The sequence below is a fragment of the Glycine soja genome, chromosome 4, assembly GCF_004193775.1.
Source record: "Glycine soja cultivar W05 chromosome 4, ASM419377v2, whole genome shotgun sequence".
Taxonomy (NCBI): domain Eukaryota; kingdom Viridiplantae; phylum Streptophyta; class Magnoliopsida; order Fabales; family Fabaceae; genus Glycine; species Glycine soja.
In genome coordinates, this window is record NC_041005.1 from 4,833,115 (window position 1) to 4,845,913 (window position 12,799).

Sequence of the window (12,799 nt, forward strand, 5' to 3'; positions counted from 1 at the left end):
ATGTATTTTATGCATTTTTTTTTTACGATGGCTTACTCTTTCCAATTAAGTAATGTTATTGCTAGTATTCACCAAAAAAAAAAAGCTATTGCTAGTTCTACACGTGTATTTTACTATATTTTGTTCCCAATATATTTGTCATACTCTAAATGTCCGGCATTCAATTCTCGACAAACAAAAGGGGTAAGAGGTGGGGCTTTCCAATCATCCACGTATAGTAATATATTTTAACCTTTTTTATTGGACACTTTATTACATTATAGGGTCAATCAATCCAATAAACTAATGAATTAGTGAAGTAATCGATCTAGATAACCCTCAAAATCGAACTATACAAGACCCGATCAATAACCAAATAAAAGTAATGGTTAAAATAATTAAACCTGGTATTTTTTTCCGACAGAATATAAGAAATACATATCCTTAGATTGAATGAGTATTTTTGTTATTGAAACATACTACTGTTTCAAATTCTTCCTAATTAGTATTAATACGAACTTTTATTATATTATTTCCCAAACTGTATTTTATTTAAATTAATATACGTTGTACATTAAGAATATTCAATTGATTTAACTCATTTCTCAATTATCAATTGAACTGTAACTTATTATTTATCGCATAAAATCCATAATGTATTTTTTATGCTAAGTCATAACTTTATCCAACTTTGTTTTTTATTTTACATTATTCTATAACAAAATATATCATATCATGAAATAGTAAAAAAAATTACTATCAATTTAATCATAATTCATCCCCGATCACTTTGTTTGGCAAAAACAAACTCATTTTAATATGAAAATTATAAACAGTTTATTAATACGTCATTTTTACAGTAATGAATCATAAATTTAAACAAAGGTGGTAAACGTAGCGAGCCGGTATAAAATAACCAAATTTCCGCAATTTCCCCACTTTGTTCAATGAAAAAACGAGTTGGGGAAAAAACGTCAACAACGCAAAATTACATAAAAAATTCTTGATTAACCTTTGAAAAATCTGAAAGATGTAAAAGTTGGGAAGCATGTATAACGAGTGTAGATGTAAAAAATGGAATCTTCATGCCAATGTAGAGGAAACCATTTCCCCATTTCTAAGCATCAAAAAAGCCATTCACCCATTTCTAATTCACTAGTGCAACGGCTATATTTCTACCTCAATTTGTAAATTTGTGAAGAAGTCTCGACAAATAGAGCCAACAAGCTACCTGTAATTTGTGACTAGAATGCAAAGCTAAAGCTGAAATAATGTCTAAAGCAAATTTATGAACCTCGGGCTTCCCTGCCATCCGAATAAGCATTGCTGTCCACTCCCCTGGCGCCAACTTCACCACCTCACATAAGTATTCAAAGCCTTTTCCAATCCTACTAAGGATAGCACGCTCCTGCAACGTACAAGACTCAAAAAAAACTCAGACAGAACAATAATTTATTTTTTAGATATTCGGAAAAAATTAAAACGAGGATTCTCCAAATTTTAATAAGGAAGCAAACCTCCATGGAAAGTGAGGAGCTTAGAAACTACTTATTCCCTAGAGATGTGCATACGCATATAGAATAGAATATATTTAACAAAAGAAAATACCTCAAATAGTAATGTCCTCTGGCCTTGAGGATTCTCATTTAATGCGCAATCAATCACTTCATCTTGCAGAAACACATCAGCTGCTTCTACTATATCCCGAAGAAGGAAAAGACGCACTCTAAGACCCTTGTCTGATAATATGAATAATAAAAGATCTTCAGTGGAATCAACAACAGCATGCATGTCAAATAATTTCCAAACAGAAGAACTTGAAAACTTTTCAGAACTAGGGTCTCCAGTTATCTCAGAAGCTTGTTCAGAGATTGCTGCTACCTGAAACAAGAATGACATCCATATCCATATTACCATTACATACAGTCCAAAGTTGTATAATAATTTTATCCACAAGAGTATTCAAATTTGAAGGCAGAAATGAAAAGGATCCACATTTGCATTTCTAAAAAAATTACTCGAAAGAATTACGCATTTGAACTCTAATAAAGCACATTTACTTCTAAGAAAAAACATAATTCCACCCATAAATTAATAGAGAAATGCCAGCAACTTACTCTATTTCCATTATTGGATGAAACAAAAATGGCATTAGTTAAATGATGCGTGTCTACTCCCTAATCCCTATTTAGTAAGTTCCATTCCCAGTTTAATGGGATCCACTCGTATTTCACCCATTATTAAAGAGGGTATTGGAAAGAGTGTGATGGAGTGTGCTGCTACTTGCTAGCATTTCTCAAACTAATAATGTAATTGTCCCTAGGCAGTAACTGTGAAACGATTCATATAGGGCCACAAGGTTCTAAACTTTCAAGTACCAGTGGACAAATAAAGTAGTCTATAAATTTATGTCAATGTTAAATAGCAAACAATTCTGTTTAATTGGAGACGTTATGACCCAAATGATACAGTTACCATTTGGTAACCTTGTGAATAACTTATCGGCTTATTTAAAGCAATACTGGAATGAACATATTCACATCACAATTTTGTATGGCCAGGTAGAAAAGCCAAGATAGATCATACCAAGCGTTCTAGACGATTCCACCTTATGGATCCATTGTTACGAATGAGAAGTTCCCTCAGAATTCTTCTCATATCAGGGCTTGGGTCTGCAATAAGTCTCCCAATGACAAAAGGATATGCACTCTGAATGACTTTAAAATCAGGATCCAGAGCTTTAGCTGTGCCTTCTAGTGATCCCAATGCTCTTATCACAAGAGCATAGTCTGGCGGAAGGGAGAAGTTAAATTCATACATGACATCATATAGTTGGTTCATAATTCCCTGAAATCCAAAGCAAGATTGAACTTTGAAATACAAAGTGCCATTATAACCAGTAATTGTGCTTCAGATAGGTATAAACACATATATCTTGTTGTAGAAGACATTAGCAGAAAATGAATCTATGAAATATTAACTTTAAAAAATAACTTGAAGCTTTGAAGCCCAACACCAAAACAAAAAAAAAGAATAAAACAAGCCAGAAAAAGGATGAAATGAGGATAAGATCAACTTAATCCCAAAGCATAGATTGCACCAAAGATTTATAATTTAGGCATTCCCATCTGGCAATAAGCACCAAAACAGTGCATAAATTGTGCACACTAGTGTTTCCCTCTGTAGTCACCCCCTCCCTCTAAGTGACATTTGAAAATGCTCAAAACTCTGCTTTGGGATAACTCAGGCTGATGACCAAAATATATTTTCAACACCAGTTACAGCTATTACATGGCCAAAGTTGATCCTTAAAAGTTAAAAGCAGTATAAAACACAAAGCAAACCTGAAAATCTTGAGATTCAGTGGTCCGATCAGCAAATGATGCTTGCAGCGCATCAGAAACTGAATGTATGTCAATCCCTTCAGGAATAAATCCCAAAGAAAGATAGTCATTTGCCAAGCTCAGAGAATCACGATTAACAAAGTGAACAATCTGAAAGAGAGAAAAACTTAGTACTAGACACACACAACAAAGGAAATTATGTATCTCCCCCATATATTGTAATATAATGAAGAGGAGAAACTTTAAAAGAAAAAAAAATTCAGACAATGCATGTACAGGAACATTTCATCCAAGAGAAACTGATGTCTGAATCCAATGAATGAAAGGATTTCTTATATTTCAGGATATCATATATATTAGCATCATAAAAAAAGTTCCCAGTAAATATGTAACGCATAGCATGACTCTGGAGTTAAGTCAGATCTTATGAGAGATCGTAAGAGATTTGCAAATGAAAGCAGTCAAAATCTAACACACCCTTTTGAGTTTTGACTCTTCTCCAGCAATACCAAAAATAGGAAGCTCATTCGCCAAGTTGGCATAAAGCATGCATATTAGATGTAAACCTTAAAATATAAGTGTATTACATCTTATGAAGAGAAAGAAATAATATGAGTCAAGCGCCAATTTATGTCATTGATTAGCCATTGACCCACGTATAAGAGAGAGGAAGCAAACATCAGAAAAAATGGGGTCAACAGAAGCAAAGACCTGTTGGTGTATGAGAGAAGAGAAAAAAAATGCACAAGACTGGAAATTTGATGAAAGGGAGCGGAGAAATAGTTGGGAGAGGGAAATGCCAAACAGACTGGACAGCTGCCAAGAGAAGACTGGGGGAGAGAATTGGAGAATGATAAGTTTAATGACGAGGAAAATCATATGTGGAAAGGGTTGGAACATGAGGGGGTATCTGAGAATTTAGGTAGTGAAGGTGGTGCTGGACATGGGAGGAGCAAGCACTATTGTTTATGTTCATCTTTTTCTTCCAGCTTTTTTCTAGTTTTCTCTTCTGTTGTTTTCTCTGTTTTGGCTATCATTTTTCTGCTTTATCAGAGTATATTCTCTTTGGTGTAAGGAGCTGAGCTTCATTCCTTTTGCTGAATATTATCCAGAATTTAGTTTCTGTCAGTTTAACATCTTTAATGCGATTTGAGCTTCTCAAACATATTTTTGGAATTAAGACATTGCCGTAAAATTTAGTGGAAATTAAAACTAGCCAATTTAAGTTACATCCTTTAAAATGAGTAATATCTAGACATTTCTCACCATTTGAATAAGTCCAATCCGGTAATGCCTCGGAATATCCCCCATCATTCCAAAGTCAAAATACGCAAGAGATCCATCATTTATTGCAACAAGGTTTCCTGGATGAGGATCAGCATGGAAATAACCAACCTCAAGCATTTGTCTCAAAGAGCAGTATAATCCCTACAAAGCCATAAGAAAGAGGCAATGGGGCATCAATTGACAGTGCTTAGCATCTCAAGTAATCATGCACTTAATATGTAGACAGATGATAACATAAATTAGCATTCAATACTATTACAAAAACATGAAAGCATACTAAGACACACAATGGCATAAAAGAGATATATCATACACGTAAACAGTTGAAGCTTGTGACCAACAAAACTTGTGTACTTTATACCTGGTCAATGAGTTCCCTTCGGTTCAAAGAAGCTTTATTCAAACCTGTTTCATCTGTAAGCTTAATTCCATCTATCCACTCCATAGTTAGCACAGTGGAGCATGTGTAATCCCAATATATTTTTGGAGCTTTGACGGAATTTGATTTTTTTTGCTTAACCCCACCTGCATATTTGTTGGTCTGTTCATTGCCACCTCTTGAAAAGAGTCACCAATTTAAATTGCATGCTAAAAAACTAAGCATTATTTCATCAAGTTAAGAGACAAAAATGTTTATAACTTAAGACATTACACACTGCCCTATCATTTGAGGAAATAATTATCAGCTCTCAACCAAAGTGAAATTTTATAATTCCAGGGGAAATGCCTTAAGTGACAACATACAACTGTTAAAAATAATGTAATTGTAGTAATAATGTAAATAGGATAGAATTGGTTAAGAGTAACAGTATATTCTTATGTGTAATTGAATTATCTTTGTAATTATACATAGTAACAATTTTATTTTTTAAACTTAGCCTATGATCTCATAGTCGATCCCAAGCCTAGGTCAAGGAGGAGAGTAGTTTTATGCCCTGAGTAGAGTATTCGGCCATGTCTTTGGCCACTTGTAAACTTTTTTAGTTTCAAACAATCGCTCAAAGAGTTGAGATTTGGGGAAGTTACACAAATAACACTTATTTGTGATAATCAGCCAGCATTTGCATACATATAGCCTCAAATCTGATATTCCATGAGTAGACCAAACATATTGAGATAGAATGTTTATTTTATTAGATAGAATGTTTATCCAGGGACATCACCATTAGCATTGTCAATTCAAACGATCAACTGGCAGATGTTTTCACCAAGGCATTCAGAGTTCCTTGGATTAGTTGTATATCTAGCAAGCAACTTGATGGGGAGTATATTTCTTGTAATTATGTTTAATTATCCTTGTACTTACAACACTTAAATATGTGTACTGCTGTGTAATAACACATAGTATTCATCATATGTCTCTCATTTTCTCTCTCTTAATATCATTAGATCAAAGCATTGAGCATTATCCAAAATTTGAATTCGGGATTAACAAACATGGTTGAATTATGGACATGCCACGTCAAAGAAAATAGCAACTAAACGATTTTGGTGCAGATGTTGAACTTACTTGCAGACCAACAGTAAAGAGAAGCAAAGCGCTCAGCATTTTTGCCCTCTAGGACATAATCAATTTCATCAAACATGTGCCTGACCTGTTGCATTAATCTACAATGACTAACACGTAAAGCAATTGTAATGTAAACTGAAATACAACAGTCCCTAATAGTCAGCTAGTATAATGATCATACACAAGTAAAATATTATATTTCTGAAAATGTTGGCTGAAAAATATGTCATACAAAGCAGACGAGAAATCTGCGCTCTGTATCAAGGAATTTACCATTTCATTTACTGCCACCAAAAGATCTTTTCGAGCCTTGGCAAACCGCTTTAATTGACCCCCAATCATATTGAATAACAAAGCATCAAGGGTCAATGAAAGTGACATACCAGGCCTCTGTACTTTTACAGCTACAAGCTCTCCAGAATGCAGGTGAGCTGCAACACTTGAAGCAACAAAAGTAAACACTTCAATCTTCCTCAAACATGTAGATATTATTCTAAAATTCCAAATTTAAGAACAAGAAACCAAGCAAATGTGAAATATTCAAATCAGAATAAAACTTAAGCTATTATTGTCGGCAACTCACCTTTATATACTTGCCCTAAGGATGCTGCTGCAATAGGTGCTGGGCTGATATCCTTAAAAATTTCATTAATAGGAACACCCAAATGGTTCTCAATAGATTTGATTGCAACATCAGTTGGAAACGGAGGTATTTGATCCTATAGCACGGAAAACAAAATTATAAGGTTTTATCAATACAATTTGACAGAAGACAAGAGCATAGCAATAGTCAATAGATGCACCTGCAGCATTTGATTACATGCACTGAAGTATAATGGAAGATGTCACTGTACCTGTAACTTGGCAAGTTCTTGGCAATATACTGTTGGTAATATGTCAGGCCGGGTGCTCAATGCCTGCCCAAGCTGTAAACATGAATGGATTAAGTCAAACATAAGAACTGTACTGATGATATATTTAATATATGTTAAATATTAATTATTGCTCCATTCAGTATATATAATGCCATAATGTCGATGCAGGAAAGAAGAAAATAAGAGAAACTTTTTTTATCTATAATTCTATATTCAATTGCTTTCACGAAAGAAAAAATGAAACCTCAAAAAATAAAAAATCTAATAACATAAAACACAAGTTACCTAGAGTAAGAGCATAAGAATTGGAAGCATGACTATTTCATTTCTATGGTAAAGGCAAAAGTGGATAAGGGAAACAATATATCTACAGTTAAAACAAATAATGGGCAAAATAAAGATTATGATCCAGGAAACGTATCAAAAGCCCTTGAAACAGTCATCAAGCTATTTCACAACAGAAACCAGAAAATTTTATTTTAGAGTAAGAGCAGAAGTTGCATGACTGTATGAGAAACAAAAAATAATGCTAACATAAAGTGCATATCTTAAACTAACCTCTGTATAGAACATTTATATAGTATAAAAAGAGTAACACAAAGAATGAATAGATGATGAAAGCAGAAACCAATAGGAAATAGCCTGTGAGAAAAACTTGCCTTAATGTAGAAAGGACCCAAGCGTATTAGAGTTTCACGAAACTGCAAAAAATTGCATATATATCACTGTTCATTCGAGCAGTTTTCCCTAACAATTATAACAAAACGAATCCACATTTTCTACTGCCGGAAGAACTGTTAATGGAAGAATTTAAGTGGTTTGGTATTTGTTATGATGCTCAAATACACAGTTCACATTTGAAAGAACTTTACATACAAAATGAGTAAAAAGACTTCTTTTATATTGCCAATCCCCTCATAGAATGAAGTTACACATGGCTACAATTTTCATTTAAAAAATTGCAACAACGGTCAAATTGATTGATATTCTTTGTTTTCAATGAAATCCATCAGGTATCAAAGGAACAAAAGGTCAGACAGTTAATGGTAAAACAAAAAATCTTTTATCTCAAAATGACCAACTATCTAATCATTAATGATATGTTTTTATCCATGTAGTTTGTGCTTTTTCAATTTTAGTCCCTTTAGGATTCCATTTTTTTTATTTTTAGTCCCTGTAAGTTCAGGCTTACCGGGACCAAAATTGAAAAAACCCTTCAACCCTCCATTCCAACCACCAAGCCAACCTTATAACTCCTGAACTTTTTTCTTCAATGACTAATTCTTTGTCAAATAAATGATAAATTAAACAAATTAACCTAACGCCCCAAACCAAAAGTAGCGTCTTCATTCCCCAAGTGTATCTGCAAAAGAATATGAAAAGCATTGACAAAAGATAATATGTTACCTTAACTGCTCGTTTTCCCATGTCTTGAACGAATAATTGCCATATCATTAGCCTTAACACATGAAATGAAATAATTGTTGCCCTGTACAAAGCCAAAAAGGGGCCAAATCGGTAGATAGCATTGAAACTCTTAGAGCTATAAGTTCCAAGAGCATGCCCGAATTTACTTTCCAGTGATTCCCTCCTCATCCTCGCATACTCAGCAGAGGGCGTTTCGCCATGCACGCTGGTGAAACCAGTTGAATATCTGCACCAGCATCCACGACGAACAAACAATAAATGAATATCATAAAACATGAAACGGACCAAAATTCGATTTCATATTAATCGGATCATCAACTCACGAATTGCGGTGCCATAAGAAAGACGAGCAACGGTAATCCAACGGCACGCATTTGCGTAAGATAATTTCAGTGAAACATTCGTGATGTAAATCTGCAAGAAGAAGAAAAAAAATATCACTGCAATAGTAGTACAATAAACTAAGCGCCATTCAATTCTAAAGTTAAATTGAATAGAAATGGGAAAATTTGTAGGGTGTAGTGATCAGAGGAAACAGTACGTGCGGACTTGAGAATGGCAGCGCGATGACGGAAGAGAGCGGCGGAGGCATTCCTCGTCATTGATATGTAGGGCAAGCAAGTTCAGTGGAAAGCATGGGAAAACGGTGAACACCAATTGTTTGAGAAAATGCATAGCTGCTGCGACCAATAAGTCATGGGTTTGATTCGATGTGTAGCAGCAGCGGTGAGTGAGTGACTTTCTTGCGAAGCTGAATGCAGAGGAAAGTGCCACGTCTGGTGTTAAGTACGCAAGGCACTTGACAGTTGGCACCGAACCACCTCTTGGGATTGGATTAACCCTTTACGACCTGGGCAGTTTGTTCGTTTTCACTTTCATCAATGATACAAATATATATATTACCATATCATAAATCATATAATTCTTTTTTCTTTCCCTCCAAGTATATTAAAGCCTAATAATATTCATAAAACATTTTCCTTTCACCTTTCATGGCCCTAATGCCAAATGGAACCCTCTGCAAGTGCCTATTGAATAAATTCCTTCTTTACACCTTAGTTTATTTTTTTATAACTAGTTCATATTTACTTTTTAATTAAAAAAATTATGATCATTTTATCACTAAAATTTGAACCCTTAATCACTTAGTTAAAAAATATAAATTATTATCATTTATGTCAATTGTTGTTGGTTTAATAAATAACATAATATGAGCTCACTTTCTAAATTTGTTTAAGTTTTAATATTTATACACTGATAATATATAATATAACATAATTTTATATTATCATTTAATTTTAAATTATCATTTGAATTGTTTTAAAATAATTTTTAAAAATTAATAAATTTATCATATATAATAAGTTATGATTGGATAATTATTTAAAAATTTTTACTATCAATATATAACTATTTTTCTCAATTTTTTATATTATAATTTAAGTATAGATTGTTACTTACAGTAAACTTGTCACTTTTATAATTATTTAAAATATTATGTTAAAAATCATTTTCTGAATTAAATTTGTACACTGACAATGTATATGTTCTAATGGAAAAATAAAGTAGTATTAGAATTTAAGATATAAAAACTTCTAAATTTATAAAAAAAAATAAAAATAAGAGTTTGAAACTTGAATAAAGAAAATAATGATTTACAATTGCAATTTTTTTAATAGTAAGAAGGGTGTTTTTTTCCATAAACTTTTTTCAATACACCCTTTCTTATTTATTATAAATTTTGCAGTTTCACTAGTTTGGAATCAAATATAATTAATAAAAAAATTCATATATCTAGTAACATTTACATATAATATAATCAAGTGATTGGACATAAGTGATCAATATACTAAAATTAAAATTAAATAATTTGGATATTATTCGGATTTATTATTGACAGAAATAATTTTTATTTAGTCTTTACTTACTTCTTAATCAAATTTTAGATTAGTCAATCTCTCTTTCTCTTGATGAACTTGAAGATTAAAGACAAACAAAATATAAAATGAGTTTGTGTCTAATTCAATAACAAAAATTAACTTATGAAGATTATTTCTAATTTATATATTTTACGTTGACACTATTTATTACCAATGTAAAAATTAATTTTTTCCTAATACATCTCTTAAGCTCAATACTTTTAGATTTAATATGTAAATGACCCATTTAATACATCTAAAATAAGTCCTAATATCATCTTAAATTTATTCTTAAAATTAATTGACTTAAGTCAACTTGTTTAATAAATATATAAGTTACATCAACAAGAATTGAGATTCTACATGTGAAGCTTTACAAAGATGGATTATAACCTACTAGAAAATAAATAAATATAGTATAAATTGAAAATTAGAACAAAATTCTTTTCTAAGATGAAGGAACTAAATTTATCTATTTTGAAAAGACGGCATCTACACTGGTCCAAGAGGTACCATTTTTTTAAGCCATTAGATCAATCTCGTGCCTACATTATTACAATACACCATCAACACCTTACAATTTCTCAATCATCCTCTTTCACTTTCCTGTCCACACTTTCGCTAACGCCGACAGACACGTCGCTGCTGAACCTGCAACAGGTAAACCCTTGCCGGCGACACTTTATCACACAAGCAATTTAGAATCATGATTCCAACAATATCACACACATGAAACCTAACACCTCAAAATTCACCACCAATCTAAACCTTGCAATTGCAACAAAGACACATAAATCAGTTGCATCAAACAAAGCAATCCCGATCGGTTTGGACGCAATTACATTCATGTGAAACCTAGCGAGTGAAAGCATAAAGAACGAACAAGACTAGATGAGGAGTGCAAAGGGGATAATAATCACAAGCAGAACGACAACGACGTAAATGTGTATTCGTAGGCGAGGGTTCTGATCAAGATCTGCGTGGAATTGATGAGCTCGAGCATGAGAAGTCGCATCCAGCAACGGAGCCGACGCCGGAGAGGAGCTTGCCGACACAAAGGGTGGTGCGGTTGACATGCGCAAAGACTTGTTCGACAGCGGCAGGTAGTGGAGGAAGAGGTGATGCGAGAGAGGCCAATGGCTGCTTGAGAGCAAGGGCGACGAGGTTCTTGGCGGTGTGGCAGACGCCGTATCAGAGTTGAGGCGAGGATTCACTATCACGTCTAAGGTCGTGATGCGGTGACTCAACGGGATGGGGCTGCTGGGGAGAGTGAGGAGTTTGGCGACGCAACTATGGGTTGCCGGTGGCAGTGAAAGTGTGGACGTGAGAGGAAAAAAAGAGGGTTGAGAAATTATATGGTATTGATGGCCTACTGTCATAAGGTAGACACAAAATTAATCCAATGGTGCACCATCAACCACCTATAAAGTTGGTCAGGTGGCCCACGTTAGATGTAATTTTTTATTTATTTATAAAAATAAAAAATAACATTAAAAAAGATTTATAATAACTCACTTAATTTTATTTAATTAACTAAATTAAATCCGTTGAAAACATAAATAATTTTGAAATTGATGAATTAAAATTATAATATACGGCATATATGTAACATCAAATCCCTAGTTATTAGTATATCATTGTAGTTCTGAGGGGTTCATTTGGGGTTATGTTGGAAAAGAAGGGAAAGGGTAAACACTATTTGGTGCAATCCTCACTGTTTCGCTTCTTTGCGTTTTGGAATTTCAGTGTGGAATGGCGCGCGAACAACACACGCCGACGCGACCGTGGATCCAGGATGCAGTGCCTTTGTTAGTGGTTCTTCTAATAGCAGCTCATGTCCTAGCTATGGTGATTTTTCTCTCAACTCATCCCTCTCAATTTCAAAGAACAAAATCCCTTATCTCTATGTCTAACCACTCTATGTTCATTCGATTCACTGCAGATATATTGGATTTATAGATTAGCCACCCAGAAACAGGTGCAGCATAGGAGAAAGACTCACTGAAGGAGGAGAAGGTTCATTGGTGAACCCTAATTTACCTCCTACGAAATATTTAGCAGCTATAAAATGTCCTTAATCTTGGTTTTATAGGCCTTGTTTGATAACGATCAAAGCATTTACAATTTTAATTAGTGCAAATGGATTCAATTCATACGCATAGCGTTGGTTAATCACATGATTTTTTGTGGTCTCTTTTAGAGCTTGCTTTGAATTTAGTAAGTGTATTGGTTTTTTTATTTTTATTTTCCGTTCCTGTGTGAGGTATACCTCTGCGTTTTGATATCTCAGAAACAAATAAATTAACAAAAAATAGTATTTTTTTTTTTACTGAGTAAATTACTCTTTGACGAAGATTAGTTTTTTTTTTTTTAATCTACCAAATGGTTAACTAAAATGATTTCCTGTAATTGTTATTTCTTGCTCGGCCTCTTCATAATTTTACAGCACCTATAGGG

General features: G+C 33.6%; 1 protein-coding gene and 1 long non-coding RNA gene across 2 annotated transcripts; one reads left to right on the forward strand and one right to left on the reverse strand.

Annotated features, from left to right (window-relative positions):
* Positions 1-967: 967 nt before the first annotated feature.
* LOC114408887 (uncharacterized protein slr1919-like) lies at positions 968-9,292 on the reverse strand. The gene is made up of 14 exons (XM_028372086.1): positions 8,965-9,292; positions 8,747-8,837; positions 8,403-8,649; positions 7,655-7,696; positions 6,975-7,046; positions 6,704-6,839; positions 6,394-6,551; positions 6,121-6,205; positions 4,972-5,135; positions 4,590-4,751; positions 3,324-3,473; positions 2,566-2,826; positions 1,588-1,860; positions 968-1,387 (listed from the first exon to the last, which is right to left on the reverse strand). Exons 1-14 carry the CDS (start codon positions 9,023-9,025, stop codon positions 1,160-1,162), a joined length of 2,130 nt encoding a protein of 709 aa, XP_028227887.1. The 5' UTR covers positions 9,026-9,292; the 3' UTR covers positions 968-1,159.
* A 2,675-nt stretch (positions 9,293-11,967) lies between these two features.
* LOC114408888 lies at positions 11,968-12,586 on the forward strand. The gene is made up of 2 exons (XR_003665950.1): positions 11,968-12,190; positions 12,285-12,586. It is a non-coding gene; the product is annotated as an uncharacterized LOC114408888 (long non-coding RNA).
* Positions 12,587-12,799: the final 213 nt, after the last annotated feature.

What these genes read in the sequence shown, in the direction of transcription:
- LOC114408887 (XM_028372086.1), bottom strand. Translation starts at nt 9,025, where the DNA reads ATGACGAGGAATGCCTCCGCCGCTCTCTTCCGTCATCGCGCTGCCATT. An exon ending in TGGTGGCAGTAAATGAAATG is followed by an intron (nt 6,206 to 6,393) that starts GTAAATTCCTTG and finishes TTAATGCAACAG; the next exon opens with GTCAGGCACATGTTTGATGA. An exon ending in AGAGGACATTACTATTTGAG is followed by an intron (nt 1,388 to 1,587) that starts GTATTTTCTTTT and finishes TGTACGTTGCAG; the next exon opens with GAGCGTGCTATCCTTAGTAG.